Source organism: Ornithodoros turicata, chromosome 1 (assembly GCF_037126465.1).
Source record: "Ornithodoros turicata isolate Travis chromosome 1, ASM3712646v1, whole genome shotgun sequence".
NCBI classification, from domain to species: domain Eukaryota; kingdom Metazoa; phylum Arthropoda; class Arachnida; order Ixodida; family Argasidae; genus Ornithodoros; species Ornithodoros turicata.
Genome location: NC_088201.1, coordinates 30,854,343 through 30,881,941, shown reverse-complemented (window position 1 = coordinate 30,881,941; position 27,599 = coordinate 30,854,343). Strand labels below are relative to the sequence as shown.

The 27,599-nt window shown below is 44.6% G+C and overlaps 1 protein-coding gene across 2 annotated transcripts in view; it reads left to right on the top strand.

The window, feature by feature from the left end:
• Nucleotides 1-9,230, top strand: part of LOC135377859 (retinoblastoma-like protein 2) — a 41,711-nt gene extending 32,481 nt beyond the window's left edge. Inside the window, exons 23-24 of one of the 2 annotated variants that reach the window (XM_064610572.1) lie at nt 5,306-5,473; nt 5,890-9,230. In XM_064610572.1, coding sequence (XP_064466642.1) covers nt 5,306-5,473; nt 5,890-6,084 — 363 coding nt within the window. In that variant the 3' untranslated portion in view covers nt 6,085-9,230. Of the gene's footprint in view, nt 1-34; nt 276-5,305; nt 5,474-5,889 lie in introns of those variants that run through there. The other variant, XM_064610573.1, reaches the window with a different exon arrangement.
• The last annotated feature ends 18,369 nt before the right edge of the window (nt 9,231-27,599 follow it).

Sequence of the window (27,599 nt, the reverse complement as noted above, 5' to 3'; positions counted from 1 at the left end):
TGCATGACTTTATGGTGTTGCAACCTCTCTTCAGGGCTTTGGCAAAGCAGGAAATGGCACTTGGCAAAAGATCTCATGACAGAAATAACATTGGAATGGACTCGTGCAATTGGTTTCTTGTACATGGTGGGGTAAAAAAGAAAATTTCGGTGTTATTTTAGCTATTCAGGGAGCGCCTGACTTCATTAAGCATTGTATAGAAAGCACATGATCACTTCATATGGTACTTCAGAAATAAATGTAACCATCAGGTTACTGTTTGTGTTTTGGCTCAAGTTGCTTCTTGTCCTTGCGTATAGCAAAGCACTAACATAGCATCTTTAGACACAGTTATGTAACATGCTGTAATGCATCATGCAGTAGATGGCACATGATTAAGTAGCATAGAACTCCACAGCTCAGATAATGAGCAAAGGCATTGCAGAATGGCTGCCACATAGCTGACCGGCATGGTGTCAATAGCTGTCAGACATGTTGACTTTCATGAAGAAATATTTTTAAAGTAGAAGCTGTAGGGTGGAGTCTTTGATGCATAACGCTTTATACAGTACTGTATCATTTTTCTCTCTCGCACAACAACAACAACAACTTTATTTTAAGATGATGAATGGTGTGTTATGATGATGACGACACAGTCACATCTAGTAATCTACGTTCTTACCAGATTTTTGCGTACCAGTTTATAATGCAGCTTGGTCAAACAAATACGAAACTTTTGTTTGCACTGTTGCTATTAATGGAATTGTAGCAAAATGTATACCAACAAAAATTAGAAAGGGTACAGGCAATGATTGGCAGTATTTTCTGTTAGCTGGGCTTGACTCTCAATTAGTGATGCAAAACTATTGATAGTACTATCGATACTATCAACAGTCGTATGTGAATCGAAGTATCGATAGTCGACTGTGGATAGTAGGAAACAATCGATAGTACCATTAGTCAGCTATCGGAACACTATCAGGGAGCAGATAAAATTAAAAAATGCCTCACTCCTACAAGTTTTACAATACAACTCGGAGCAGCTTTCCCTCCAACACTGACCTTGAGCTTCTGATGCTCAAACCAACCACAAGGTCACGTGATACTCTCTGAATCGGATTGATTGTGGCATTGCAGTCTCATGAGTGCAATGATTATGATGAGCATCTTCTTTCGCCTCTTGCAGTGAATCATCCATACATTACAGCTAAACGGAAAGAACTGTCGCATGTAATTCTGTTTTCGTTGTCAATGTGCCGTGCCAAAAGGAAGGCTGGAATGAAAGCATCGATATTGAGAGCCAAGCTGTCGATAGTAAGGAAAAGCAATAGAACACTACTATCGATAGTCGACTATCAATAGTTTTTCACACTATTGATTATTTTAAAAAAACTATCGATAGTATCGATAGTTTTGCATCACTACTCTCAATACAGTTTAACGTGAGAACACCAGACAACACCACACAGCAGCAATGTTTGCTCATTCAAACAAGTGCCTTCTATTTATCAAATAAAACTTATGACCTCCACCCAATTTGTTTTTTTTTTTTTTAATTTGAAAGATTTGACTTTAATAGAATTGGTAACATTGATGGCAAAGAAAGCTGCCTCTATGCACCTGAGTTAACCGATCAATGTGAGAGTGATCTAGGTCGCTTACCTTTGCTTAGTTTGGCTGATTTGGTGAAAGTAGGTTGTGCCATGTAGGTCACTCGACAATCAGATGTTGTCAACAGCTCCGCTTTACACTCAGACTTAGACTTTACACTTGTGTTATGCATGGGAAGACCAATAATTTGCTGCACAAAAGCGAGGACACTGAGAACATTAGAAAGTATGTGATTACAATGACAACCTTTGGGGCTAATGTATCTCATCGCATCTCACATTTGTACGTCACAATATGGCATTGGAGAGCCAGTGGGAAACAGAACAGCTGATGTGTTTCACAAAAAAACCTGCAGATTACTGGCATGATTAGTCTAAGCAGTTGTTCTAAACCATTCTCTTCTTGGCAACTGTTCACGCTTTTATGGCTCAACTGCCTATTGTCTAATGGATTGGAGAGGACACCTTTTATTGAGGAAATATATGCATGCAAAAGCACCAAAATGTCAACCCTTCATACACTTTTTTTTTCTCTCTCACAGAAAACGACTGTGCTTGAACAATTCGTTTTTTGACACTAATCACTTGACATCATATATGTTAGGCTTCGGAATCTATTCCCATACGTTCCAAGTTCATAGCCTAGTCTAATGTGAAATCAGCCAACGTCATGTGTAGTGGGTGACTCATATTATGCCTCCTTATCAACTAAAATTTAAATCTACACCATTGATATGTAGGTGACATCTGAGTACTGGTGAGCAATTGTACCTTTGTAAGAATCCACTATGTTATGAATTGACAGTATAAGCCATATATTTATTATTAGAAGACAAAAAGAATTGAAAGGTTTACATCGTGGTAAATCTAATGTTGGCAGTGTATTTCATTTACATAATTTCAGTTGTATCAACACCACTAGCATCCTATGGCAGGAAAAGAGCACATTTGTACTCCCCATAGCCCCTCATCAAAATGCTAGAACGTGACATGAAAAAGTAGGAGCATGTAATGCCCTCGGTGGCACGTGCAGACTGTCATAAAAATAGGAGCACATGCCCCAGTTGTTCCATGAGCAGGTACTACACACACATCAGTTATGTTAGTTAGCTGCACTACAAACAGTGCTTGTGTTCTATGCAAGCATAAGTACCCTGCACATCGGTTTCACTATAAGTAATAAGACTTCTAGTTTCCTGCTTTTGGATGTGAAGGAGAGAATTTTCGTGTTATTACCCACATCCTGCTTTGCGAGCCAGAAAATGACTTTTGGTGCAGGTACTTAAGGATTCCTGTGTGCTCTTTCTCTTTCATTCTGTTTCTCTTTCTCTCTTTCATTTAAGACATATAGTGGGCAGTGTTGTGGCTTTCTTTTCATAGTATGTACCTTAGTGTAAAAGCATGGGAGGTGGGACCCTTGGAATGGTCCCACCTGGGTGCCCATCTGGTGCATTCCACCCAGTACAAGTCACAAGTCATAGCACAGGATGCTTTGATCCAGCATTTTTTAATTTTTCATAACTTGGAATACCACGTTGACACTTGACACTTGAATCGTTTACTACAGTTCTAGGTTCATGCACAGTAGTATAAAGTCATAATCTGAAACAACAGTGCCTAGCACTATGACCGTTTTGTTAAATAATCCATTCTGCGATAACCCCTGTACTCCTGTAATGCTAGTCAATAACATGGTCCTATGAAGCTGCATTCTTTTGCTTTCTCTGTGTTCATTTGTTGCGCACATTCACTTTTTCCGTCTACGATGTGGCGGGAGGGCATGCCATACCCTGTGTAGACCTCCCCAAAATGTTCCAATATTGCCACCTACTTCTCTATATCCTTCAAATCTTGATAGTGCTTTAAGTTTTTTTTTTGTGTGTGTGTGTGTGTTTGTGCATGAACATACACCATACCCTAGTGCATATTAACCTTTCAAATCCTGTATGTATAGGTTTTGTTTTGCTCTTTACATTGTCTCTTGTTTCTCGTCTTGTCACAGTATCCCTTCATTGTTTATCCAGAATTAGACGTTCAAAGGTCTGTTTAGAGCTTCCCCTAATAATCTATCCTGAAGTCATTAGAGGTAAATCTTTTAACTCAAGATATGCTAGTTCCAGATTACTAAACTTATGGTAAATGAATACTATACAGCAAGGAAAGCTACGAGAGCAGTGTAGATACCGTTTTTGCAGGTGGACATTCTCTCGAAGAGAGTATGTAACTACTGTATGACAAAAAAACCTAAAATGCATTAACTCTTTAATTAGGGGCTTTCGGGCAAAAGTGGGACAGCAGAATGGGAGACAGTCATCGTTGAAAACTATTCTACATTTTAAAAGGTTGTGAAATAAGCACTTGCATTGAAATATCCATTGCCACATTTTTTTATCCGAAGGGTGGGAACTGTTGTGATACAGTTGTTGACAGTGAAGTTATTCAGTGAAGACCACAGGTACTCACCTTTGTGACAGTATTGTTAAAAATCTTCACTTCTGCACTTGTAATTGAAATGTGACTATAATTGACAAATGGCATCCATGCCAGTAGCATGCCAGCATTTGATGCATAGCACAGTTAATTGATACAGAACGAACACATAACTTAACAACTTTTGCAAAAATAAATGTTTCCACATCTATGGCTGCTCTTGCCTGAAAATATTGTAAAAGTTGTTTGCACATGGCAGTTGCACTTTGCCTGAAGTTTGGTTTGTCTTGCTTCAGTGGCGTCATCACTGGCACCAGTGACCGCCACTGACAGCGTGATCACCACACCGAGAAAGGTGACACCAAAGTGGCAAAGGTGATCACCACTGTCACTGTGACTTGTCAGTCACATATGGTCACATATGGGAGTGATATGATACCGACAGAATTTAGCCCCTATACCCTATACAGTACCTACTACCTATATATATACCCTATACAGTCTACCGCGTTATAATAATAAGTCCAGTATAGTGCAGTCCCGTTAATTCAAACTTGAAGGGGACCACAGATTTCTTCGAGCTAAAGAGAGTCTCTCTGAACGAGGGCGTGATGCATTGGCATCGGATACAAGCTGCGTCATGGATCGCTAGGCCTTGCTGTGTGTTTGCGGTTGCGTGGTGGCGAAAATATAAGAGGCTCATTCTTTCCAAAATATTTATGTATAGGCAAGCATCATAACAGTTCAGGGCAAAAAATATTCTTATACTTATTCTTATATCTTATTCAAGTCTTGGAGAATCACATGGCCTCGGCATGGGTTAGCTTGCCGTTGGACTAGCTTTAATGGAATGTGTCACAAAGCTGCTGCGATCTATAGTTGGATTATCTTTGTCCATGCATCGAATGTGTATGTTCAGTGGCATTCTACTGGTATCGTTAACTGGTGGCAATTGTGTGAACACCTGTAATAACAATACTGATATAACGATGAGATTCCATGTCCTCAGCGATATTGTTAGAAACAGGCTGGCTGGTGTGACCCATTTCTTCAGACACAACCTGTATGTATAGTAATTGGATCTGGTTCATGCATAGTCCAGTAGGTCTGTGCCCACTACTGTATGGGCTTTAGTTATTGAAATGATATATCTTCCCGATTCTTCCTATTCCTTCCTGATTCTTCACTCTGAGCTATGATCACCTGGTGGTTTACTCCCTGACTTTTTTCTGTCTCTCTCCTTTCTCTGTGTCACACAGAATAAAAATTTCGTTGTATTGATATAGGGTGAAGCAGTCTGCCTGACACCTCTACCGCGTGCAAAGTGCATGCTCAACTCTCCTCGTCGAAGAGTGTCCAACTACAGAGACGTCTTTGTTTCGCCTCTCAAGGCTGGCAGCTACCCTGAGTCACCCAAGCACCACACCTACCATTTCAACCAGAGCCCAGCAAAGGTAGAATACAATATCTTGTGTGTTCCTACTGTTGCAAACTTCTTTTCTTGAATAGAAAGCTGTGCAAGGGAAACAATATGAAGCTTTTGAATTGGCAAAATGTACCCTAAGTTATGATCGCTTAATACGTTTTATCGTACACAACGTCGTTAGCATTTTGAGTTGAGCTGTTATGGCATTGAAACTTCTTTTGCAAGTGTACTTTCAGCATCGATTTAATTATTTTCATAAGCTTTGATGCCCCTTTAATTTCCCAAACTTCCAAACAATTGTTTTCTTTCCTCAGCATCTGTAAGTCACACATTTGTTGCTTATTGTACTTGCCTGTTGCATAGGTCAGTCTATTTTATCCTTATGGGCTTTCAATTGCAATCACAGCAGAGTTCATTGCAAGATGTGTCTTGTGAATGTCCTAGGACCTGCTCGCTATCAACCGAATGGTACAAGGCAACAATGAAAATGTCAGTAAGCGGATCCTACAGGGAGATGACACTACTGATGATGATGCACCTGCATCGAAGCGCTGCCTCTACAAAAAGATACAGACTGTCATGATGGAGCGTATGGACGTTTGCAACAGCAGCGATGGCAGCGGTAATGCAGATGCCTAAAACAACGTATCAGCCTATGTCCAGCCTTTTTACCTGACAAGCCTTGCACTCTTCTACTGGATTTTAATTGCATTGAACTGCATAGTTTTTTTCTTTACATTGACTCAGTTTTTATGTTATTTTAATGCCATTCCTCGAGGAGGAGCTCCTTGAATTCACCTGTCTTCATACATTTAATTGAATTAATCACGGACACTTTTAAGCATTTCGTTCTGAAACACTATATCTTAGCCAAATTGGGATTTTGATGGTGCTGGACTCTCTTCACATAATCTCCTAGGTTGATCCAGTCATAGTTGTACATGTGAAATTGATATTGTGTGCAATTAGTTAAAGGGGCACTAAAGTGCAAAAGTTTTTTTCCTGCTGAATGAAATATGCTGTTACCTTGACACCAACACAAAAAGAATGGGATTCATATTGTTGCATCCTTTGTAATTAATGAGCGAAAGAAACTAGTATTTTGCGCTTTCTCTCTCTTTCTCCTTCTCAAGAAGCAAGGCAATGCGGAGAGGCCTCGGATTGGTTTCCTCAAATGGTCTCTCGTGATAATAAGGCAAATTGTTTGGGGAGACCAATTAGAGTGAAGTCCGCATTGATGACCTTCTTGTGAAGGAAAAGAATGCAAAGAGGCCTCGGATTGGTCTCCTCAAATGATCTCTAGCAATAATTGGACATATTGTTTGAGAAGACCAATGACAGCGAAGTCTGCATCGTCGCGCTTCTTGAGAAGAAGGGAGAGGGAAAGCGTGAATTGCGGTTTCTTTCGCTCATAAACCACGAAGGACGCAACGGATGAATCTTGTTGTCAACATAACATCATCTTTGATTCTGCAAGGAGGAATTTTTGTGCTTTAGTGCTCCTTAAGGAGAAATGTGACTTCTTGTTCCCAATTATTTTATGTGCATAACAAGCTACACTTGTACATGGTTTGAGTATTCCTGTCTGTCTTATTGTAACAAAATTAGACGGACTTGCCTACAAGAGCCTACAAATCTGTGACTTTTGTTTATAGGCATTGTCACATCATTTTTGGTATGTCCATTTTAGCACTTGGTGACCATAGATTGACATAAAAGCTTCCTTTTAATCGAGTCTAAGGTGATCCATCCTCAAGCGTTCCTTTTTGCCACACGATAATAAGTCATCTTTTGGCCACATAATGACCCGATAATCGGAAATGATTTTTTGACACCATGTAGGGCTAGTTCGGCTGTTAAATCGTAGCTTCAGCTTTTACTTGGCAGGTTAATTGCTGTAATCATATTTCGATGTGGCTAACAGCACAACACAAAGCAACATGCAGTCCCCATAGCTACACCCATGTGTTGTCTTATGCCTTCTACTCGATGGCATGGCAGTGCATGACAGGTTTCGTCTTGATGTAGCCACAGTTGTGTTGCACTGCATTATGTTCCGTTACACTACCAAATAATGCATAAAACAGCACACCCAGTACTGGGGATTGCTAAAAAAGATGACAGTGGCAAAGTCCATACTTTTATTTGTGGTTTGTGCTTGTGCTTTGTATTAGACTTTTTTTTAGATTCAGGATACAAGACAACTATCCAGTGTGCAATACCCTCAGTATTAAGGATACTGCTACAGCTGCATATACAGTCTTCTGAGTCACCCAGTTTTAATAGTTGTATAAGAACACTGCTACTCAACAATACCATATAAGCCTGTTGTAGTTCTTATCCGCATTCTTTTTAGAGTTTTAAAGTATCTTCTTGCATTGTGACTAAATGCCTGTACTTTGCCTTTTTATAGTCGTAACCAATGCAATACCATTTTAAAGCATGTTCTCAATCTGTGACATTGAGTTTATGTGGTGAATTGTGCCTTCATAGAATTGTAACAGATGTTTGTTTTCACTTTAAAGGAATCTGATACTTCAGCCTAGAACATCTCAATCATAGTGTTATCTTACTGTTTCTCATTTTAATCATCAGAAGAAAATTCCTTTTTATATGTCATTTTCTTTAGAATTTTAACAGCTACAAATTTTAGACACAGCATTGTATCGTGGAACTATCGTGGGATATAGGGAATAGAACCACTGGAACAAGGGTTATTGGTGGTGCACAGTGGATATGCAGTGAGCATACAAAGCGTTGCATGATTAGTTGGTGCAGCGTAGATAGTACTTTGGTTTTCTAGCAGCCTGCCATGTGTATTACACAAACTATTGGAGACCGTTCTTTTGCATAACTGTCATCCAAAGTGCCTGCTATATTGTATCCCCCGTGGGCATCTTTTTTTCCTCATCCATACTGTTAACCAGCCTTCACGTGTAGTGTCGAGTGATTTCCCTTGTGGTAGTTACTAAGAAGTATTTATGTTGTGAACCAATTCTTGATTTCTAGTGTGATGGGGGCAATATGCATACGAAAAAAAAAAAAAAAAAAGCAAAGAGTTTGCCCATGTGTAAGCCCTCTGTTGATCAGAGTTCTAATTTCACTAAGTGCAAGCAGTCATTGCAGTTGCCATTGTTTGGCATTTGTTCTAGCGAACCTGTAAGTTTTTGCTGCAATTGTTTCATTACGCAATCATCACTTTTTAGCGTGTGGCTTTTACAATTAGTTTTAGTTGCTTTCTTTTATTTCTTTTTCCTCATACCCTTACTCTACCATCTTGTGTAAGGCAGTAATGATACTTTGCTTCCTGTAATGTTTGTAGTACTCCTTACTGCCCAAATAACTTTCACACCTCCAGGACATGGTCAAACCGATTCAGATGCGCTTTATATTTCCTTTTCCTAAGCACGCAATGGTACCTTGTTTCACTGTAGCTGACTACCTTTCTGCTATCAATCTTACTGCTGTCCCATTAGGTGTTTGTTGTTAATAACACTTGTATTTCGCAGATATGTGCCATGTTTTAGGTGTAGGACAAAACCTGAGAGCATGTAGATCTGACATTCGCTCGAAAAAATGGCAAATTATGCACTGAAGGAATAGCTAGAGAGAGGTTCTGTAAAGTCCTCGAGAAACCTTCCTGTTCGTCTCTCTCACGTACCTTATCTTTTATGTTCCACTTTTGTTGCTTGTACAGCATTCCTTGTTCTCCCAAAGACATGTAGCCCTGTGTACACACTTGTAATTTCAGCTTGTGAAGTTGTAATAAAAATATAGAGGCTAGACTAATTGCGTAAGTAAAGGTGGACCACTGAAATTTTTCTGGCAAGCTTTTCTCGCTGTTTATCTAAGTTTGCCGTAACCCCATATGCCGTAAAATTAATGCACTTCCCTTTGTCCCTCAACTTGGGTGCTGAAATATTGGTAGCTCATCCTGACTTTTGCAGTACGAAACGTGGTGCGATGAACACACGCCAACGCCACCAAGAGAAGTCATTAAAGGAGCAATGAGGTGACATTTAACATCGCTCGAAATCCTGCCTCGTCTGTCAAGCGGGCCACCACGATTCACCATGCAATATATTTTTGCTCTGCGGTGCGTTATAGCTGTGCAGTCGAATTGACAAAAAGCAGTCTGAGAAAGCAGCCGCGGACATTTGTTTGCTTGTTTGTTTGTATTTTTCTTCTTCGCAGCTCAGGCACTGCTTATACCTGCTTGAGCTGTGCCGCTGTACGTCACTGGTCACATGAGGGGAGGGGAGTAGCATACATCACGACGTCCTATCATTCTGAGATGCATTCTTTTTCACGAGGAGAAGGATTTTTCACAGCTGTGCGGAACAGAGCACTCTCACTCGCGCTGTAGGTCACCTGCGCTTATCGCTGTTTTGCAGGAACTCATTTTATTCGATGGAGAACACTCTGCACCGAAAAACAAAAAAAAAAAATTTGGGGAGGGGGGGTCACCTCAGTGCTGCTTTAAGAGTCCACCAATCACGACCATTCTTTCGACGGCCGTAGCTTTGGAGACGAGTCGCCATCACTCGCATGAGCAACCACAGAAAGCCTGTGTTTCAAATCCTCTTCGGAGATTGGCTGAAAATGTCTATGTAGCGAAGGAGTGAGAGGAGGCATTAAGCAGGTTGTATGTACCTAGGTAGCGGGGGCGGCTTTGGTTACAACCTTCAGAGAGATTTTATCTGGGGAGATGTCGGTGGAGGCTCTAGTGGCAGAAAGAGCAACGTTAGTCAGGTGGACGGGTGCACATACCCATCTGAGCCTTATGGATGGATGAATGGATTCTACGGCTTTACCCTTTGGAACGGGTAGAATTAAGTATTATAGTTTGAATAATCATGTACCAGTGCCTGTACGCAAAAACTATTTAGCTACATGGGTTTTTGTTCTTAGCATCCCGGCCCTTGCCTCAAACAGCAACTCGCTCCCTCTAAAATTGTCGAAAATTCCCTCAGATCGTATTTCCTTTTTTATGTTCCCTGTACGCTCCGAGTGACAGTTTCGCCTGCGTCTTACTTACCCATTGTCTAGTTTCCAATTCTCTTACTCTAGTCTTATCTTGCTTTCCTCATCAGGTTAAATTTCCTCAGGTTAAATACTTAGCAGACAGACGTCTTCAGGTTTTCCCATCCATTTTAGCCCAAGTGCCATCTGAAATAATCCAAGCACCATTCAATTTAATTTGGACGCCATCTGAAAAACATCGAGATACTATTCAATTTGATCCGGGTGCCATCTGAATTAATCCCTGGTGTTTTTAAGCACTATAACCGTGTACGTATTCACATGAGGGACATCCCCGCAGAATATTCTACAGACATGTACTGGAAGGAAAAGTAAAAAGCTGCTGACGGGACTTAAGTTCTGCTGCGTCTTATGTTGAGCAATCACACGGCGCTGAGATATCGGGAGTTGGAGCGGAAGTATAGCAGACAACATCATTTGTCATGTCGTCTGCTAAGGAATATCTTGTGACTTATCTGCAGGATATTCCACGAAGTTATCAGAGTGTGAAAAGGCATGATGCTCATAGCAGACAACACCAGTGGTCCTGTCTGCGAAAGAATATCTTGTGACTCTGCCGCAGGATATTGCCAGAGATTTTTTTTTTTACTTTTCAGCACAGAAAGACATCACGCACCTCCTGCAGCTAAGTCACAAGATATTCCGTAGCAGACGACAGGACCAATGGTGTCGTCTGCTATGTGAATCATGCCTTTTCGTGCTCTTCTAACCTAGTGGAATACCCTGCAGCTCAGTCAGAAGATATTCTGTAGCAGACGACAGCACCAGTGGCATCCTTTGCTATACTCCCGCTCCAACTCCCAATATCTTGGCGTCATGCAAATGTTCAACATAAGACACAGCTTTTTTTTTTTTACTTTTCCTTCCACTAGAATACTCTACGACGATGTCCCTGGTGTGAATACACGGTTATAGTGCTTAAAAACTGCATGGACTAATTCAGATGGCACCCAGATTAAATTGAATATCACCTGGATTATTTCAGATGGCACCCAGATTAAACTGAATGGCGCCTGGATTAAATCAGATGGCACTTGGACTAAAATGGGCGGGAAAACTTGTAGTGCTTTCGCGCCATTTTGTATCTATGGAAGAACTTTCCCGCCTAATGGCGCTTTTTCACAATGGCCTATGCGCATGCGTATGACCTTGAGGCGCCGGAGAGGATTATCTCAGTTTTCGCTAGATGGGGCACTATGGGGACGAAAGAAGTGGGGAGACCGCACGAATGGCGCGAGCTTGTCGGCCCCACTCCGGAACGGTTTTGGTCCTTTGTGCTACTCACGTGGATTTGTTTTGATGCGCGCCGAGCATAGTTCGTTCGAGAGCCGCTAGGATACGACGCGTATGTGAAAGAGACCCATCATCCCATTACCCCGTCATTGGGTGTATTTCCGTGTGCTCCCAATGCACATCTTCCAACTCTGTCACGTTGGTCGCGTATCCGAGGGCAAGATGCCGGGGTTACGTCGTCTCGCAGCGCCACCATGCTGAGTATGAACTAAATGAGTGTATTTTATTAGTCCCAGAGGCTATGGCGAACCTTCTACCAGAAGTCCAGCATAGCCCACCCTTACTCAAAAGGGATAGGACAGGGCTACTACTACTACTACTACTACTACTACCACCACCTTCAACACTATTTGCCTTCGACGGTAGCAGTCCACACCACGCCACGGAGCAGACAAAGCGACACCTGGAGGCATGGGAAAAACAGCGCGGGAGACCATCGAGATGGAAGCCAGAGTCCAAACCGGAGCCTCAGACCAATCCGACAGCCCAGCCAAGCGGAGATTGACAACCGGAGGGATACGTATGTGATTAAAGTGATAAACTGATGTTCTGAGGCTGGAACAACATAGAGGGGACAGATACACACAAAGCCTCAAATTGCCTAAGAATCCAGCCGGCAATCCAGAAGATGTGGGTTCGATCCCTACAGCTGGCTAACCTTTTCAGTGACTTTCATCTTTCATCGGTGATTAAAGTCCCTGAATCCCTAAAGTCCCAGTCGCTCAGAGGTTGTACCGGTTGTACAGCTTGGGACAAAAGTTTACGGAACACCGGGGTGTCGCGTTCCTCCATGGGAGCGGCACCCTGACAGCAAACAGGAGCGGACACACATGAGATGGATTGAATAGCCGGTCACGAGGAGCGCCGCCAGGATATTTTCCGGGGGGGGGGGGGGGGGGGCAGAATGTGTGAGGTCGTGGTGCGTCAACTGCGCCCGCAACTACATTGTCTTGGTGTCTTGGCTCAGAAACCCTACGTTTCTGCGCAAGCAGCTGGGAGCTGCTCCGATGAAGAAATACGTCAGTGCCGTGTTCCGTCAGTGCCTCCTCTATAGGTGGGGTGCATTGACGTGCGCTGGTTCACCAGAAAGAGGGAAAAGAAGCATGCGTATATGGGCGAGGTGCGCCTGTTCACCAGAAAGAGGGAAAAGGCACGGGTACAGCCACTGTAGCACGGGTAAAGCTCTGGTGTGAGGTCATATGCACGCCACCTATATGTTTCCGTAAGGTTTTGTCCCAAGCTATACAACCGGTACAACTTCGGAGCGACTGGTTCAAGTGAGATCAGGCCTCTCGCGTGTTTTTTTTTTTTTTTTTTTTTTTTGCGTTGAACTGTTTTGTGCCCGCGTTGAATGCAAAATGACAAGACGGATATTTTTGGCATAAAAGTCCTCCTTGAGAGCCATTCTCCACCGAGAACTCAGGTTTTCCGGAGATCACTTCATGCTCTACTATGCTAGTAGATCTTGCCGGAAATCATTTGCACAGCACGGCTTGTTAGAGATTCAGAGGTGAAAGCTAATTCACCTGGATCTCTTTCGACGTAAAGTCACGAACTATCGTTGTAGATAATTCCCAACAAGAAAAATTGGCATGAGAAGCGCTAAGGAATCAGATAAGGATGATGATCAAAAGTAACGAGGATAGGGTACCCAAGGGCGCGTTAGACCCCCGCAAAGAGGTAAGGAATCGTGACTATACGCACTGCGCAAAACATTGTTGATTCTCTATACCGGCGCGTGAGAGTGGTATCATTATATGAGGACGAAACAGAGGGCCTGTGTGCTGCTAATTCACGAATCCAAATTTAGTAGGGCTGTACGAATAGTCATTTTAAAACCGAACCGTATATATGCATATACAGCGTTATTCGTGATTATACAGCATATGGATAAACCGCGATGTCATTTTGCTACGATATGTCCGGCGACTCACGGGTGTGCTTCAATCCATGCTTATGGATTATAACTCACGTCCACATGGAGCCGCTGTTGTGCAGGAATACCTAGACAGTGAGCATAACACCCGCGCTTACAGTGGCCACCTCGTCCTCTCCCGATAGAGCACAATCTTCAGGAGTTCCGGACAGCACTGGTGCGAGCGTTGGGGCTCTGTGAAGAAAGAACTTACGAGCTCGTGCTTAGTACCATGCTGTATTGCATGCGCGGCTGTTACGAGCCAAGGTACAGCATATTGAAAACTGTCTTCGCCGTAAAATCTCAATGAGGAATGTCCACAGGTACTCACCTGAGAGCTTCCTTTCTTTTTTTATTTGCGCATTATGAACGGACATGCTACTTTTATTTTTCTATTTTTTATTGGATGCCCTCAGTCAACCTCTTTTATACGTCTTTTTGCATCATCCCTACCTTTCGAGCCCCAAATCGGGTGTTTTACTCCTGCAGCATTCCCTTGTTTGTCGCGCCCTCAGTGATAACTCCAGATTTCCCTACACCACCACCCCTCTCTTTCCTGTGCACCCCTGTGTGGTGTGCGCGTCAAGGGAAGGAAAGCAGCAAAGGGGCAATGATACGAGGGTGGTTCCATAAGTTTCCGGCCCGAGGTAGAAAATGCGCGCGAATTTGAAAATGCGATTAAGGACGCGTGGCGCCATCTGTTGGAGGGCCGGAGCACCACCCTCAACCCTCTTCATGCTTTTGTCGGTTGGAGAGCGGCATTTCAAACAGCCAGGGTGCACTCTTCAGTTAAAATGGAAAAAATCGAGTTCCGCGCTGTGGTAAAATTCTTGATTAAAGCAGGGAAGCCTCTCCGTCGTACACAACGGTAAAAGACTGGGCTAAGCAGTTTCGACTGGGGCGAGAGTCCATTGAAGATGATCCACGCCATGGTCGTCCAGTGGAAGTGGTGACACAAGAAAATTTGTCTCTTGTCGAGGAGGAAGTGCTGAGCGACAGGCGTCTGAAGGTGAAGGAAATCTCAGAAAGGCTTTCCAAAACAACGGTTTTTCGCATAATCGGCGAGGGCCTTCACATGAAAAAGGTCAGTGCGAGATGGGTGCCACGACTTCTCTCGTAAGTTCAAAAGCAACAGCGCGTCGTCTGTGCCAAAGAGTTTTTGGAGCTCTGTCAAGAGAACGAAGAAGAAATATTGAAGTCAATTGTCACAACGGATGAGACTATGGTGCTCTACTATGATCCCCTTTCGAAAAAGGAGTCGATGGAATGGCGCAAACCAGGAGAGCACCCCCAAGAAAAGCCAAGGTCACACAATCCACAAAGAAGATCATGGCAACAATATTTTGGGATTGTCACGGGATCCTCCTCGTCGACTTCAAAGAGAGGAACACCACAGTGAATGCGACTTATTATGCTTCACTCCTGCACCGACTGCGAGTCGCCATCAAGGAAAAGAGGCGCGGCAGGTTGAGTCGAGGTGTCCGGTTGCTCCAGGACAATGCCCCTGTCCACACGGCTTCTGTTGCCAAGGCTGCACTGAAGGAGTGCGGCTTCGAAGAAATCCACCACCCACCCTACAGTCCAGACTTGGCACCGAGTGACTACTTCCTGTTCTCAAACTTGAAGACGGATCTCAGAGGACGGAGATTTCAAAATGATAGTGAGGTGCAAGAGGCAGTTTTCCAGCATTTTGCGGACAAAACTTCGGGCTATTTTTTTCAAGGGTATAAGAATGCTGGTTGAAAGGTGTCAAAAGTGCATCGAAGTTAAGGGTGACTATGTCGAAGAGTGATACAATTGTTTCGTCTCTATGACTATTAAAAGTTGGTCGGGCCGGAAACTTATGGAACCACCCTCGTACATAACGCTGTTACAACTCGAACGTAACTGTGATAACTCCCCCTCCCGCAATCTCTTGCAGCGCTCCCTGTGCTTGGAATTCATTCTGGCTAAACCGCTGCGCGCCCTAACTGCATTGCACCGTACAGCCCAGTGGTTCTTCAGGACGGGCAGGAAAGGTCACGAATATCCTCGCCGGGTTCATCCTTTTGCCAGCGGTGTTCTGTATTGCGAATGTTGAGCGTGCTGTGTCGTTCAGTCGCCGTACAGAGTATCCCCACCCGAACAACCTTGAATCTTGAGACATTCTCGCATTGGGAAGTTACAGCAATCGCATACCTGTGCCTAGTCAAAGGTAAGTTACATATGTACTTTCGTACTTGTTTTGGACAAACCGCGGTGTTCTGTAAGCAAACGAAGGTTTAGAAGGGCGTTGAAATTCGGTGAAATATCTCCAACTACGCACGTCGCGTGGTAGGCTGTCATCCGAACGCGTTGCGTTGTTCCTATGCGCCCTTGGTTACGGTGGATGGGACTCCGAAACTAGCAACCCACGTGTTCGTGAAGGCAGCAGCTGCAGATGTGCTGGTCGCAAACGACTGTCGTTGTTGGGCAGTGGAGGAGAACGTCTCCGAAACGCAGGTTTGAGCTGATATTTTTGTTTTTTAGACTACGCCTCAACGGTGAAGCGTATATGCTGGTTGTTTGATACATTTCTTGTGGATCGAGTGCTGCGTATACAGATAAGGGTGTCCATCATGGTGGTGTGGAATCCGTTTACGCGTGTCTGTGGTTGGTGAACTGCGAGACGAATGAAAGTTGCACAATCACACGAGGCGCGGGTCGCTTCGTGACGAAACGAAGGCGTAGGTTAACGGCTTGTGGTCCACGTAGATCGGAACTTGCCGCCTTCAAGGCAAGGTACTCCAAACAAACGTGAAACACAAATTATTTGCATCGATGTGAACCAGCATTTCAAGTTCTACAGCAAGGTGGCAAAGACGCTCAGATAATCGGCACCTCGAATACCGAAACTCATCCGGTTCTGACGTCACTGCAGTCGCCTCCGCCAGTGAGGCAGTGCGAGAGAGAGGTCACGTGCTTACTACAACCAATGGAAATGACCGTGGCGCTCGCTCCTCTGACGTCAGATCTTGACGCATACGCGTGTTCGAGGCAACGCCACCTAGATACAGAAGGCCTGCTCAATGCCTCCTCTCCCTCCTTCGCTCCGTGTCACATAAAGTCAAAATTCATCTGCTTCCACGATTCGTCGTGCTGTTCAAGAACTCGCAAATGACACAGCTAACTTCGCAAATTTGAACCTGTAGACTAACAACAACAACAACTTTATTTTTAAGATGATGAATGGGGAGTTTCATCGCCAGGGGCGGTACTCTACCCCATTGCTCATGGTGACGTGGGAAATGAAATAATGATCCCCTTAACAACAGGGTTCGAAGTTCTACGGTGTCCAAAAATGTCAAAAGAGCTTTGAGGGCACATCGTTGGTGGGTTGGATTTGGCCAGGGCTCAAGCAATTTTGAGAGGGGGGGGGGGGGAGCGAGAGTCCAAGTGGTTAAGAGACCACTGTAAATTAGTCCTGAGAAAAATATGGGACCGTATTGCGCTTTATTTTGTTTTCCCATTTTAGTACGCGGGGACGTTCGTTCACTACTCGTAGACGGCAGTATGGTGAGGCCACCATAACGACAATGACTGCCCATGCGGCTGATGGTGGCTCATCTCCATGGTTACGACCGCTGAAAGCACGTTCGCGGTTGGCTACGGCACAGTCCTGATTGGCTGACTCTTATAGTTGCTACGTCACGTCGACGGACAAGGTGTCGGTTCGAGGTCTTCTATCTCGTCAAGCACGACACAACAGACAGAACACTATCTCCTGCGGACGTTCGAAATAGATTCCAACGTCCATGTCCTGAAATGGATATCAGATGGACATCTCTGGGAGCTACATGAATGGACATCCCTAACCGTACATCCGCAGGATGTACCGTAACGGCCGTTTGACGAACTGTCCAAATAGGGTCCCTGACTGGATGTTGCATGGAGCATTATCACAGGAGAGAGAGAAACGTGGCAAGGTGTGTCGCGGCGTGAGTTCGACTTTCCCTGAACCAACTGAATGTCTCAAACCAAAAGCAGTAAGAAACACAGACGTTATTGTTATAGTGAGCTAATACTCCAGGCAGTTCGTCAGTCCAGTGTTATCGGTATACGCAATCGCATTAAACTTAAACACCTCACCCTTTAGTTTGACTCGCAGGCAAACAGGACTCTCGAATTCGTGGAAGCTCGCGAGACAAGCAATATGTAGTAGTATTGGTTTCGCTTTGGAAAGATGTGCCACTGCCTTTCAAAGTGATCTTCATGGTTCTAAGAGCTTTTTTGCTTCTTAAAACTTGGTGCTCATTGTTCGTAACGGAAATACCAGAAACAAACAAAGAGGAGCAACAGAGAAAGAAAGATGGAGTGGCCGAAGCTGAAACAAAATGGCAGAAAAAAAAAAAAAAAAAACGCCTAGAGGCCTAGTAAGAACATGTCCACTTTCGCTGCAGCTCAATAAACAGTATCAATAATAATGAGAAAATACAGGGCCCTGAGCACGTACGCAAGTAAGTCCGCGCAACGTACCGGTATTTCCTTGTAACTTCCTGTGAGGACACACGACGGATATTTGTGGGAAGTCCAAACCGTGGCCACTCGGAGATGTGGGGGACGTCCGTCGGAAAAATGTCTGTCTCCCAGGGAGATCCGAATTTTTATGGAAAGGATATCCCCAGGAACACCACGGGAAGTTTTGTTCCGTTTGGGACGTGGAGAAATCATATCAAAGAGTCACAACCCTTTAAGAACACTTCCAGTAGTTCGTGAGAAAATGTGTGGTTGCACCACGACCTACTAGATTATAACGACCATGTCACAATCAGAAAACCCTATGAGGAGCCTGTCCGCACGACCCGCCAGGGGCGCTACTGATCGGCACAACACGATTGGACGATGGAAATTTGAATTCTGAACGCGCAGCGTGTGTACGACTACCATAGCAGACGACAGCGATAGCCCCTATGAAAACGCGTAGAATGATGATGATAATCAACCTCAGAATGAAACATCTATGGAACGTCCACCGCTTGTAGAGAAATACTAAGGTAAGCTGAAGTACAAAGTATTGTAGAAGTTGAGGAAGCAATAACTGGGACGATCAGAAGCGCCACCGCTACCTTCCAAAAATGCGGCGCATAGAAGGGGTGCGCCTGACATGGTCGTTATAATCTAGTAGGTCGTGGGTTGCACATCTCACGCTTTGCACAGCGGAGCGCCGGAAAACCCGCATTGCTTCCGCTATACAGGGTGCGTCATGTAAGACTGACCAGAATTTTTATAAAAAGGCTATGAGAGCAGCATTCCACGTTTGAAAAATCCTGAAATACGCACGTGTGCTAAAATATCCATCCCCGAATTTTGGTATGCAAATGAGTCGAAATCGAAAAAGCGCGCCTGAGGCTGAGGAGCGCGTCACCCTCGCCGACGGATGTTTATCTGGGCCGGAAAGCGGTTTATCTAGCCAGCCGAGCGACACCTACTCCAATTATCTCCACCGCTCCAAATCACGTCACCCTCTGACCAGAGCCTCTGACGTTAAATGAGCGCTGAATGAGGCTGTACCAACACCACCTAGATAGAGAATGCCTGCTTACTCGTTGACATGACGTAACAACTAAGAGTCAGAAAATCAGGATCGTGTTTCCACCGGCGGTAGCCAATCACGAACGAGCTTTCAGCGGTCGTAGTCATGGAGACGAACCACCGTCGTCTGCGAGTAGTGGTTGCAACGTCCCGCGTACTAAATGGAAAAACTTTAAAGTAGCGCAAAACTGTCCCATCTTTCTCAAGACTCATTTTCTGGAAAGCGTGTTGCACTTTTTGTGTACAGATTCAGGTCTACAGGTTCCAACTTCTGTTCAGGTTCTGACTTTGTGTCCACGTAGCGAAGGAGGGAGAGGAGGCAGTATAAGCAGGCCTTCTGTCGCTAGGTGGCGTTGGCTGTACTCCCCGCGTTCCCAGTCGCCGCGGTTTCGGCTCATTTGCATATCAAAATTCGGGGATGGATATTTTAACGTGAAAGATGAAAGAACTGATGTTCTGAGGCTGGAACAACATAGAAGGGACAAATACATACAAAGCCTCAATTTGCCTTATAAATCATCTTGCATTATCTTTCATATTTTAACGCACGTGCGGATTTCAGGATTTGTTAAACATGAGGTTAGTCTCTCAATCTGCCATCTTGCTTTTGCCCCCAAATCCCCTAATTAAAAAGTTAATTAATGAATTTTAGGCAGTCATCTTGTAGTTGCACACTTTCTTTGAGAGGATGTCCACCTGGCCGTAGAACTCAACTGCAAAAACAACATCTATGCTGCTCTCATAGGTATTTTATAAAAATGCTGGTCAGTCTTACGTGACGCACCCTGTATGTCATACTAGCATCGGATAGACAGGGGGGTGATGTATGGGGGAGGTGCGGTCTGCCTGCTCTGGAGTGGCTGCTTGGTGCACCCAGGGGAGGGGAGGGTGAACCGCAGAAAACATGAGCATCCCTCAGTAGTCTTCATTGGGATGCTCCCTGTGCCACAGTAACCACCAGGTTATGGTGAGGCCCACGTGTCGATTACTGCAGTGCCACCTGCTCTTTCTGCAACTGCACTCGGATTCCTCCACCAAACGAAGAAAACACCAGTGACATTCTCGATAAATGTAAACACTATAGTGACCTTACTGGAATCTTTATATACTTCTGTAGTTGTATGCAGACAATGCAAATTTAATTTGTCTCATCCAACAATAACCTCTCTACAAAGAATATTTGCTCAGAGTGAAGCTAATGGCGAGGAATGAAGCAAACGTCCTGACCATTTCCAAACTTTCAACTTTGGATCTGTATCAGTTCAGATTTTCTTCCCATGGACCTAGACAGGAACCATGTGTGACATTCCTGGTTTCCTTATCAAGAAAGGTGAATTCATTTTTCTTGTTAGTACAGAAGACCAACCATCTTGCCTGAACCAATGTTGGGCAAATAAAGTTGAAGCAGGATAAAAAAGCATTAAATTACCTTTCCTCCTGGTATGTGGTGAGTAAGGAACTGCAGACACTGCTGTTTAATCTCTTTATTTCCACATGAATAAATTGAATGAGTACTATTTGATACGTACCTCTTTCTTGTGAACCTACCTTTTTCTGGAAATGATGACAGGCCCATTGTCCTTCTTCTGATCTTCATACTATTTGCATAGTTCCTTCGCACTCAAGGTACAGAAACACTTGTGTAAATTTGCAGTTGCTGATCACTGTGCGCAACACTTTCACTATGAATCATTTGTGTGCAGATTCCGTTGGCGTGCTTAAACTTTCATTTCTTTGCTTCCTCACACTATGCACACGAACGTGCGACACTTTAGCTGTGGAAAGCTCTTATTTTAAGTGTATTGACTTCACTTCACACCTCATCTCTGAAGACACCACACAGCAGCACTGCACACACAGATGCTCTAATATTACTTCAACCCAATAAACTGCACTTCACCTCTGTGTTCTCCAGATGGACAGTAGGCTGTACTGTACTTTGCTAAGCAGCTTCTCATCACACTTCACTGTGTAGCACTTTTGCATGACACTGCACTTGCTTCACAGCACGCTTATTCTGTATCACCCTTTGCAGCTATGAATGGCACTTGCTCACCACAGCACACCACACACACAAAAGTTGAGCTTGCATGGGGGACAGCACAACGGTCCACTAGTTGGGGAGGGGGAGAAGGAAAAACCTTGAGGATCTCTAGAATATTGCTTTACACCACTAAAGGGGCCACCAACTTGTGCTTATTTCACAGCACAGCACTGGGTCACCACACAACACAGCACAACATTTTTACAACACAGTTCTTGATTGCTGTTATCGTTGCTGCACACCACAACACGAAGGAAAACTTTAATGCACAGTTGTAGTACACAATACCGTACTACACACCCTTGCAATAAATTACACGACACTGCACACACTTCTTTATTGTTCGTCACTACACGATATAAAACTTGAATGCACAATACTACACTGCAACACCATCACATCGCACACTTTTGCACTCACTAACACAACACGGCAGCGCGTATCACTTCACTGAATCACGGTACACTATAACGCATATCTACGTTGCACTGATGCCTGCACATCACAACACGAAGGAAAACTTTAATGCACAGGTGTAGAACACAATACCGTATTACACACCCTTGGAATAAATTACACACACAAGCTCCCGTGGCATATTGGTTAGGGTGATCGCTTTCCGCGCCGAGACTTGGAGGTGCATGGGTTCGAATCCGACCACCGGCTGTGCTGTCTGAGGTTTTCCCTGGGCTTTCCGAAGACTTTTCAGACGAATGTCGGTACAGTTCCCCTTGAAGTCGGCTTAGGACGCATTCTAACCCCCCTTTGTCCCACTCTTGACCTGCGACTGACCTCTCTCCATCTGTCCACGTCTGTACGGCGCTCATAGCCGGGGTTGCTTCACGGCGCTAATACGAAATTGAAAAAATAGAAAATAAATTACACGACACTGCACACACTTCTTTATTGTTCATCACTACACGATATAAAACTTGAACGCACAACACTACTACTGCAACACCATCACATCGCATACCTTTGCACTCACTAACACAACACCGCAGCGCCTATCACTTCACTGAATCACAGTGAATCTACGTACACACATCATCTACGTTGCACTGATGCCATGTTAGAAGGTCGGACCTCCGGACTTCGGAAGTTATTTCCTGGTTCCTTGCTGCAAATTATATGGCACGTTTCACAAAAATGTTGTTTATTTAAGTATAGGATTTTGGAGCCTTTGGGATTTAGAGCTCTGCCGCCTCCTCTTCCATTCGCGACGCACAAGAGCAGCAGTTAACCTTGTCCCAAGACTATGGCAGTGACTTGGCGACTTCACCATCAGTAACGAATATGTTCTAAAGCTGCCCTTCTACTTGCTTCACAAAAGCAGTCGTAGAATTGTCAATTGCTAGTACATACAATAATTACGATCGTGAATACAAGCTGTTCAGGTGCCTTCTTTCCCTATATACTATAGTGATGGCGCCAACGGTTTCAAACGCAGCGGATACCGGCCCGCCATCTTTGAAGCTCGCACAATGCGTCGTAAAGGACTGCACAATGTCCAGTATTGTCGTTTACTTACGTATCGGCACACCTAAGTCAAGTTCCTATGTTCCAAGTACCATTGAAACAATACCAGAATTTGTCATGGGAAAACCACGCTTGAAATTACTGACCAAGAACACGTTGGCGCCATTTGTACACTAACCTCCAGGTTTCGGCGAAGGGTTCCCAAGGTGACAATGAAACACAGCTGTGTACTTGAAGGCGAAAATGGTGCGTTTCACTTCCTTAATTAAACTCTCCGTAGTTAAGCTGACACTGTGAACGGAATGCAGAGAACGATAGCCTCTCGCGGCACACCCGGCATCCACCGTTGTCCCAGGACTGTCAGCCCCGTGGAGAGCCTGCCGCCTGCATCGCCCTCACGGCATTCCCCATGGGGCAGAATTGGCATCAGAGAATTTCCCTATTCCGTCAAGAAATCCCCATACGTGAGGCTGTTTTCGCGTCTGCTTAGCTATCTCGACGAGGAGATACAAAAAGCGGAGTATGAACAAAGAATACTGTTGTTATGAATTACAGAGAAGAGTGATGAGTTATAGGACATAAGGATTCAGCCGAAGTTCAATGGCGCCACGTGAATTACATATTTATTCATCAAACGTACAGCGTGGGACAAAAGTTTACGGAGCACCGGGGTGCTGCATTTCTCCATTGGTACGGCACCCTAGCAGCAAACAGGATCGGGCACACATACTGAGATATGGTTTGAATAGCCGGTCACCCGCTTCTTGTTCGATCTCTTCCGGATAGCTAACATGGGGCCTCTGAGATGGAGAAATACGCCAGTGCCGTGTTCCATAAACACTTGTCCAAAGTGTACCACCATCCCAACGGCGGACGGCCGTTCCTTTTTTGGGGGTAGGGGGTAGGGAGTGGGGGTGGGGAGGGGTGTCCAGACAAATAATGAATGCATCATTTATGTATGCTGTAACCTCTGCTCACCGTAGGCGTAGGACATCATACGGTGAGCAGAGGTTACAGCATAGACTTCCGCAGCTCCTGAATACTATTAAGCTTGATATTTTAAATAGTTCTAAAGAATAAATCAGAAATCACTTTTCTGCGTGAGACCACCTGCTTACATTTTTTTTTTTTCATGGCTGGTGGCATTACCGTTGTATGTTACCAATGTAATGTGACATGTACATGTGTGTTGTGTGTGACATGCTGGCATTACCGTTGTGTCTTATCAATGTAATGTGATATGTACATGCGTATTGTATGTTGTTGCTGCTGCTGCATGGGCCCAGTGACTTCGTCAAGCCACACTTAGTGGCTTTTTGTCACTGGTCCAAATCACAAGTTGTGGTTAAATAAAATTATTATTATTATTACTATTATTATTATCATTATTATTATTATTATTAGTAGTAGTAGTAGTAGTAGTAGTAGTAGTAGTAGTATATACAAGGTGTTTCACGAAAAATGAGCCAAAGTTTTGAAAAAATGTTTCATCGCACATCAAAAAGACAGACTGCATAGTGTTACCAGTGGTGTGAGGATACTCAAACTATTTTTGTTTTGTCGTTAATTAATTCATTAAGCGAAATTAATTAGTCAGTTTTTTTTAATTATAAGGATTAGATCAATGAGAAAGTTGTAGCGGGCGATACAACGACATGAAACCCGTTGATTGCGACTTTGTACCTGTAATGGATGCTTTTTTTCCGGGCTCCAAAGACTAACTTTCGGATATGGAAAGGAAAAAAACGAAGAAAAAAAAAACGACGCGGGGCCTGCCGCAGACGCGCGTGGTGGTGGTGGTGGGTGGTGGTGAAAGGGCTCGCTGTTGTCGGCCTCACAGAGGTGGGCAACGTCACGACTGACGCCCTGGGGGAATGTGCGTCCTGGGCCGACTTCTAAGGGAACTGTGCCGACATATGTCTGAAAACGTCTAAGGAAAACCCAAGAAAACCGCAGACGCGCGAGGAGTCAGTGCCCAGTCAAATTGTCAAGCCAAAGCGCCAATGAGAACTGTGACTAGTCTTCATTCCATAACAGGACGCTCGAGAGCGCTGTGATGCGGCGCTCCTCGCGCGTCTGCGACAGGTCCCGCGTCGGTTTTTTGTTTTGCAAACCCGATAGTTGGAGCCGGGCAGAAAAAAAAAAAAAAAAAGGATCTGTGTGAGGTACAAAGTTGCAATCAACGGGTTTCGTGTCGTTGTATCGCCCGTTACAACTTTCTCATTGACAGTTTGGCTCTAATCCTTATAATTATAATAAGTAATTAAAAAAACAAACAGACTATTTAATTTGACTGAATTAATTAATGGATTAGAAAACAAAAATAGTTTGAGTATATCCTCACACCACTGGTAACACTATGCAGTCCTTCTTTTTGGTGCGCGCTGAACCATTTTTTCAAACTTTGGCTCATTTTTCTCTCTGCTGCGGGTGTTCCCGCGGAAATCTCGGATTTGCGGGTAGATAATGTGACTTGATGCGGGTAAAGTGCGGGTGCATCCACGTTGCCGCTGCGGGCATATACTCGCGCTGTGCCAGCGTTCATGTTTTTTCGCGAAATAAACGCGCAAAAGACCAGACTTGGTGGTGAAAGGGCTCGTCGTTGTCGGCCTCAGCACATATGTGGGCAACGTCACGACTGACGGGGAATGTGCGTCCTTCTAAGGGAACTAAAAGCGTCTGAGGAAAACCGAGGAAAAACCCCAGAAAAAGACAGCCGGCACCGGGATTCGAACCCACGTACCTCCCAGCAGAGGCAGAGAGTTTTCATTTTCACGGGGGAGGGGGGGGGGGGGGCTTTTTAAGGGAAAAAAAAAAGGAAAGGTAAGGCAGATGGATGTCGGCTTGTTATTCCAAAAAAAAAAGGTGTAAGGGGGGTAGAGAAGAGAGGCAAAGAATAAAGAAAGCAAAAGAAAACAAAAAGAAGGAAAGAAAAATGAAGAACACAAAACTAAAGCTGAAGAATCACACACTCTGGCGGGATATCCTGTGATGTATGTAGAACTGGTATAGAAATAAGAGGAAGGAAGCGCAGAAAAAAAGAAAAGAAAAAACAGAAAGAACATAAACAGTGAACATGTGCACAACTGAAGGCATCACGCCTTTGATAAATGAATGCAAAAGGAACAAAATGCATTGAATCCTCGGTGTTTGACCCGAAATGCGCGCCATATAATGAATATGGTCAATGAGATGGAGCAGCGGGAGTTGAACCCGCCCCAACGGATATGCGTTCCGAAGATCCTACCGCTACACCTCACTGGCAGCTGCTGGTACCTTTTCGTCTGCTTCGTTTCATTGGTCTGATTGCTTTGGGCGAAATTCAGGGCTATGTATTGTGTCATCCTCTGTTTCTTCGCCTCACCTTCTACTGTGATAATGAGTATGGTGGGCGGATACATATTTTACAAATTGCAAGATGCATTTTTGGAGTTGGTGCCTCTTCGCTCTTTTGACCCGTGCGCGCCGAGCCCCAAAGGTTGCTGTCAGTCTCCTAGCGGGACTTCCCGGGGGAGGCGGCGCCTCCCCTAGTTCATGTTCCCTCCCCTAGTTCATGGGGGGGGGGGGGGCAAGGGCGCGGGGGCCCTTGCCCCCCTTGGATGTCCGTGCCCTTGGATGTCCGCGCAGTCCAAAGATGGACGTCCCATAGACGTCCCTGGGACAGGCTTGTGTTTTCTGGGAAGCTAAACAAAGTAATATTTCTCGTCCCGCTAGCTACCCACAGGTACAGGCACAGGACGTACCTGAATGACTCTTCACAGACAGTCCGAGAGGGTTATCCTCAGGACGTTCTGAGTATAACCTCGAAGGACGAGGGCACGATGACACTGTGGGAACGTCCTGAGGACTGCGTGTGTTCGTATGAAGAAATAATTTGGTTGTATTTTCATCGTGACCCTGTCAGAAAAAAAAAAAAAAAAAGGAAGAGAGAGAGAGAGAGCGAGAGAATGGCAATGGTGCGTGTGAACAACACAACGCTGCCGACAGGAATACAGAGGGAACTTCTCATGTTAGGGGCTACCGCGTGAAGACTATAGTGAGCATATCGTTCTCATCACGCTTTCGCGTTTCGCAAAAGGTTCTTGGACATTGGCCCTTGGAAACAAGGTGAACAACCTTGTAGGAGTTGGTCTAAAAAACTTGACCCATGTGAATGTTACAGGAGGCGACATCTCAGTGGCTTTTGGTTTTGAGCCGTAAAGTCAGGAAATGCTTCAGGACCAGTGATAAAAGATGGTTATAGGAACAGTGTTCGTCTTGGATTAAGTAGAACCGGAATTATCGTGTTCTTATTCACATCCATGAAGGACGCTTCAACCTCCTACTGCCTCTTCGAATTGGTGTCTCCAGAGTGAGGGGAATCTAGCCATCGTGTCAGTGGGACAGCGTAATAGACTAACCCACTGCATGGTAGACAAAACGTTACGCAACGCAGTTGTGTAATGTGTAAGTATACATATTGCGTCGTTGCGCGCGTGTTTCTTTTTCTTTTCGGAATGCAAGCACGATGGTAGAGATGCAAGAAGGAAGTTCGCTTTTTTGTTGTGCGTTTGGGAACCACTCAGGACCGGTTTATTGTGCGGGTCGGTGCACCTTGCAGACATCAGTTGGCGGTCAGGGACTTCATTGCCTCACCTTGGCCAACAAGAACTCTCTTCCTGAAAAACAATAAACGGTGGCCTCTCGTCAGCATACGTTGCGGCGAAACGGGGGTACTATAGCGGTTCCAGAAGGTGACCGTCCTCGGACGTGCGTTGTGCAGTGTCCGGTTATCTAACCCGTCCGCATATCATCGTAGAGTACCTGGAGTGCCGTGCCCTTTTTTGTGGA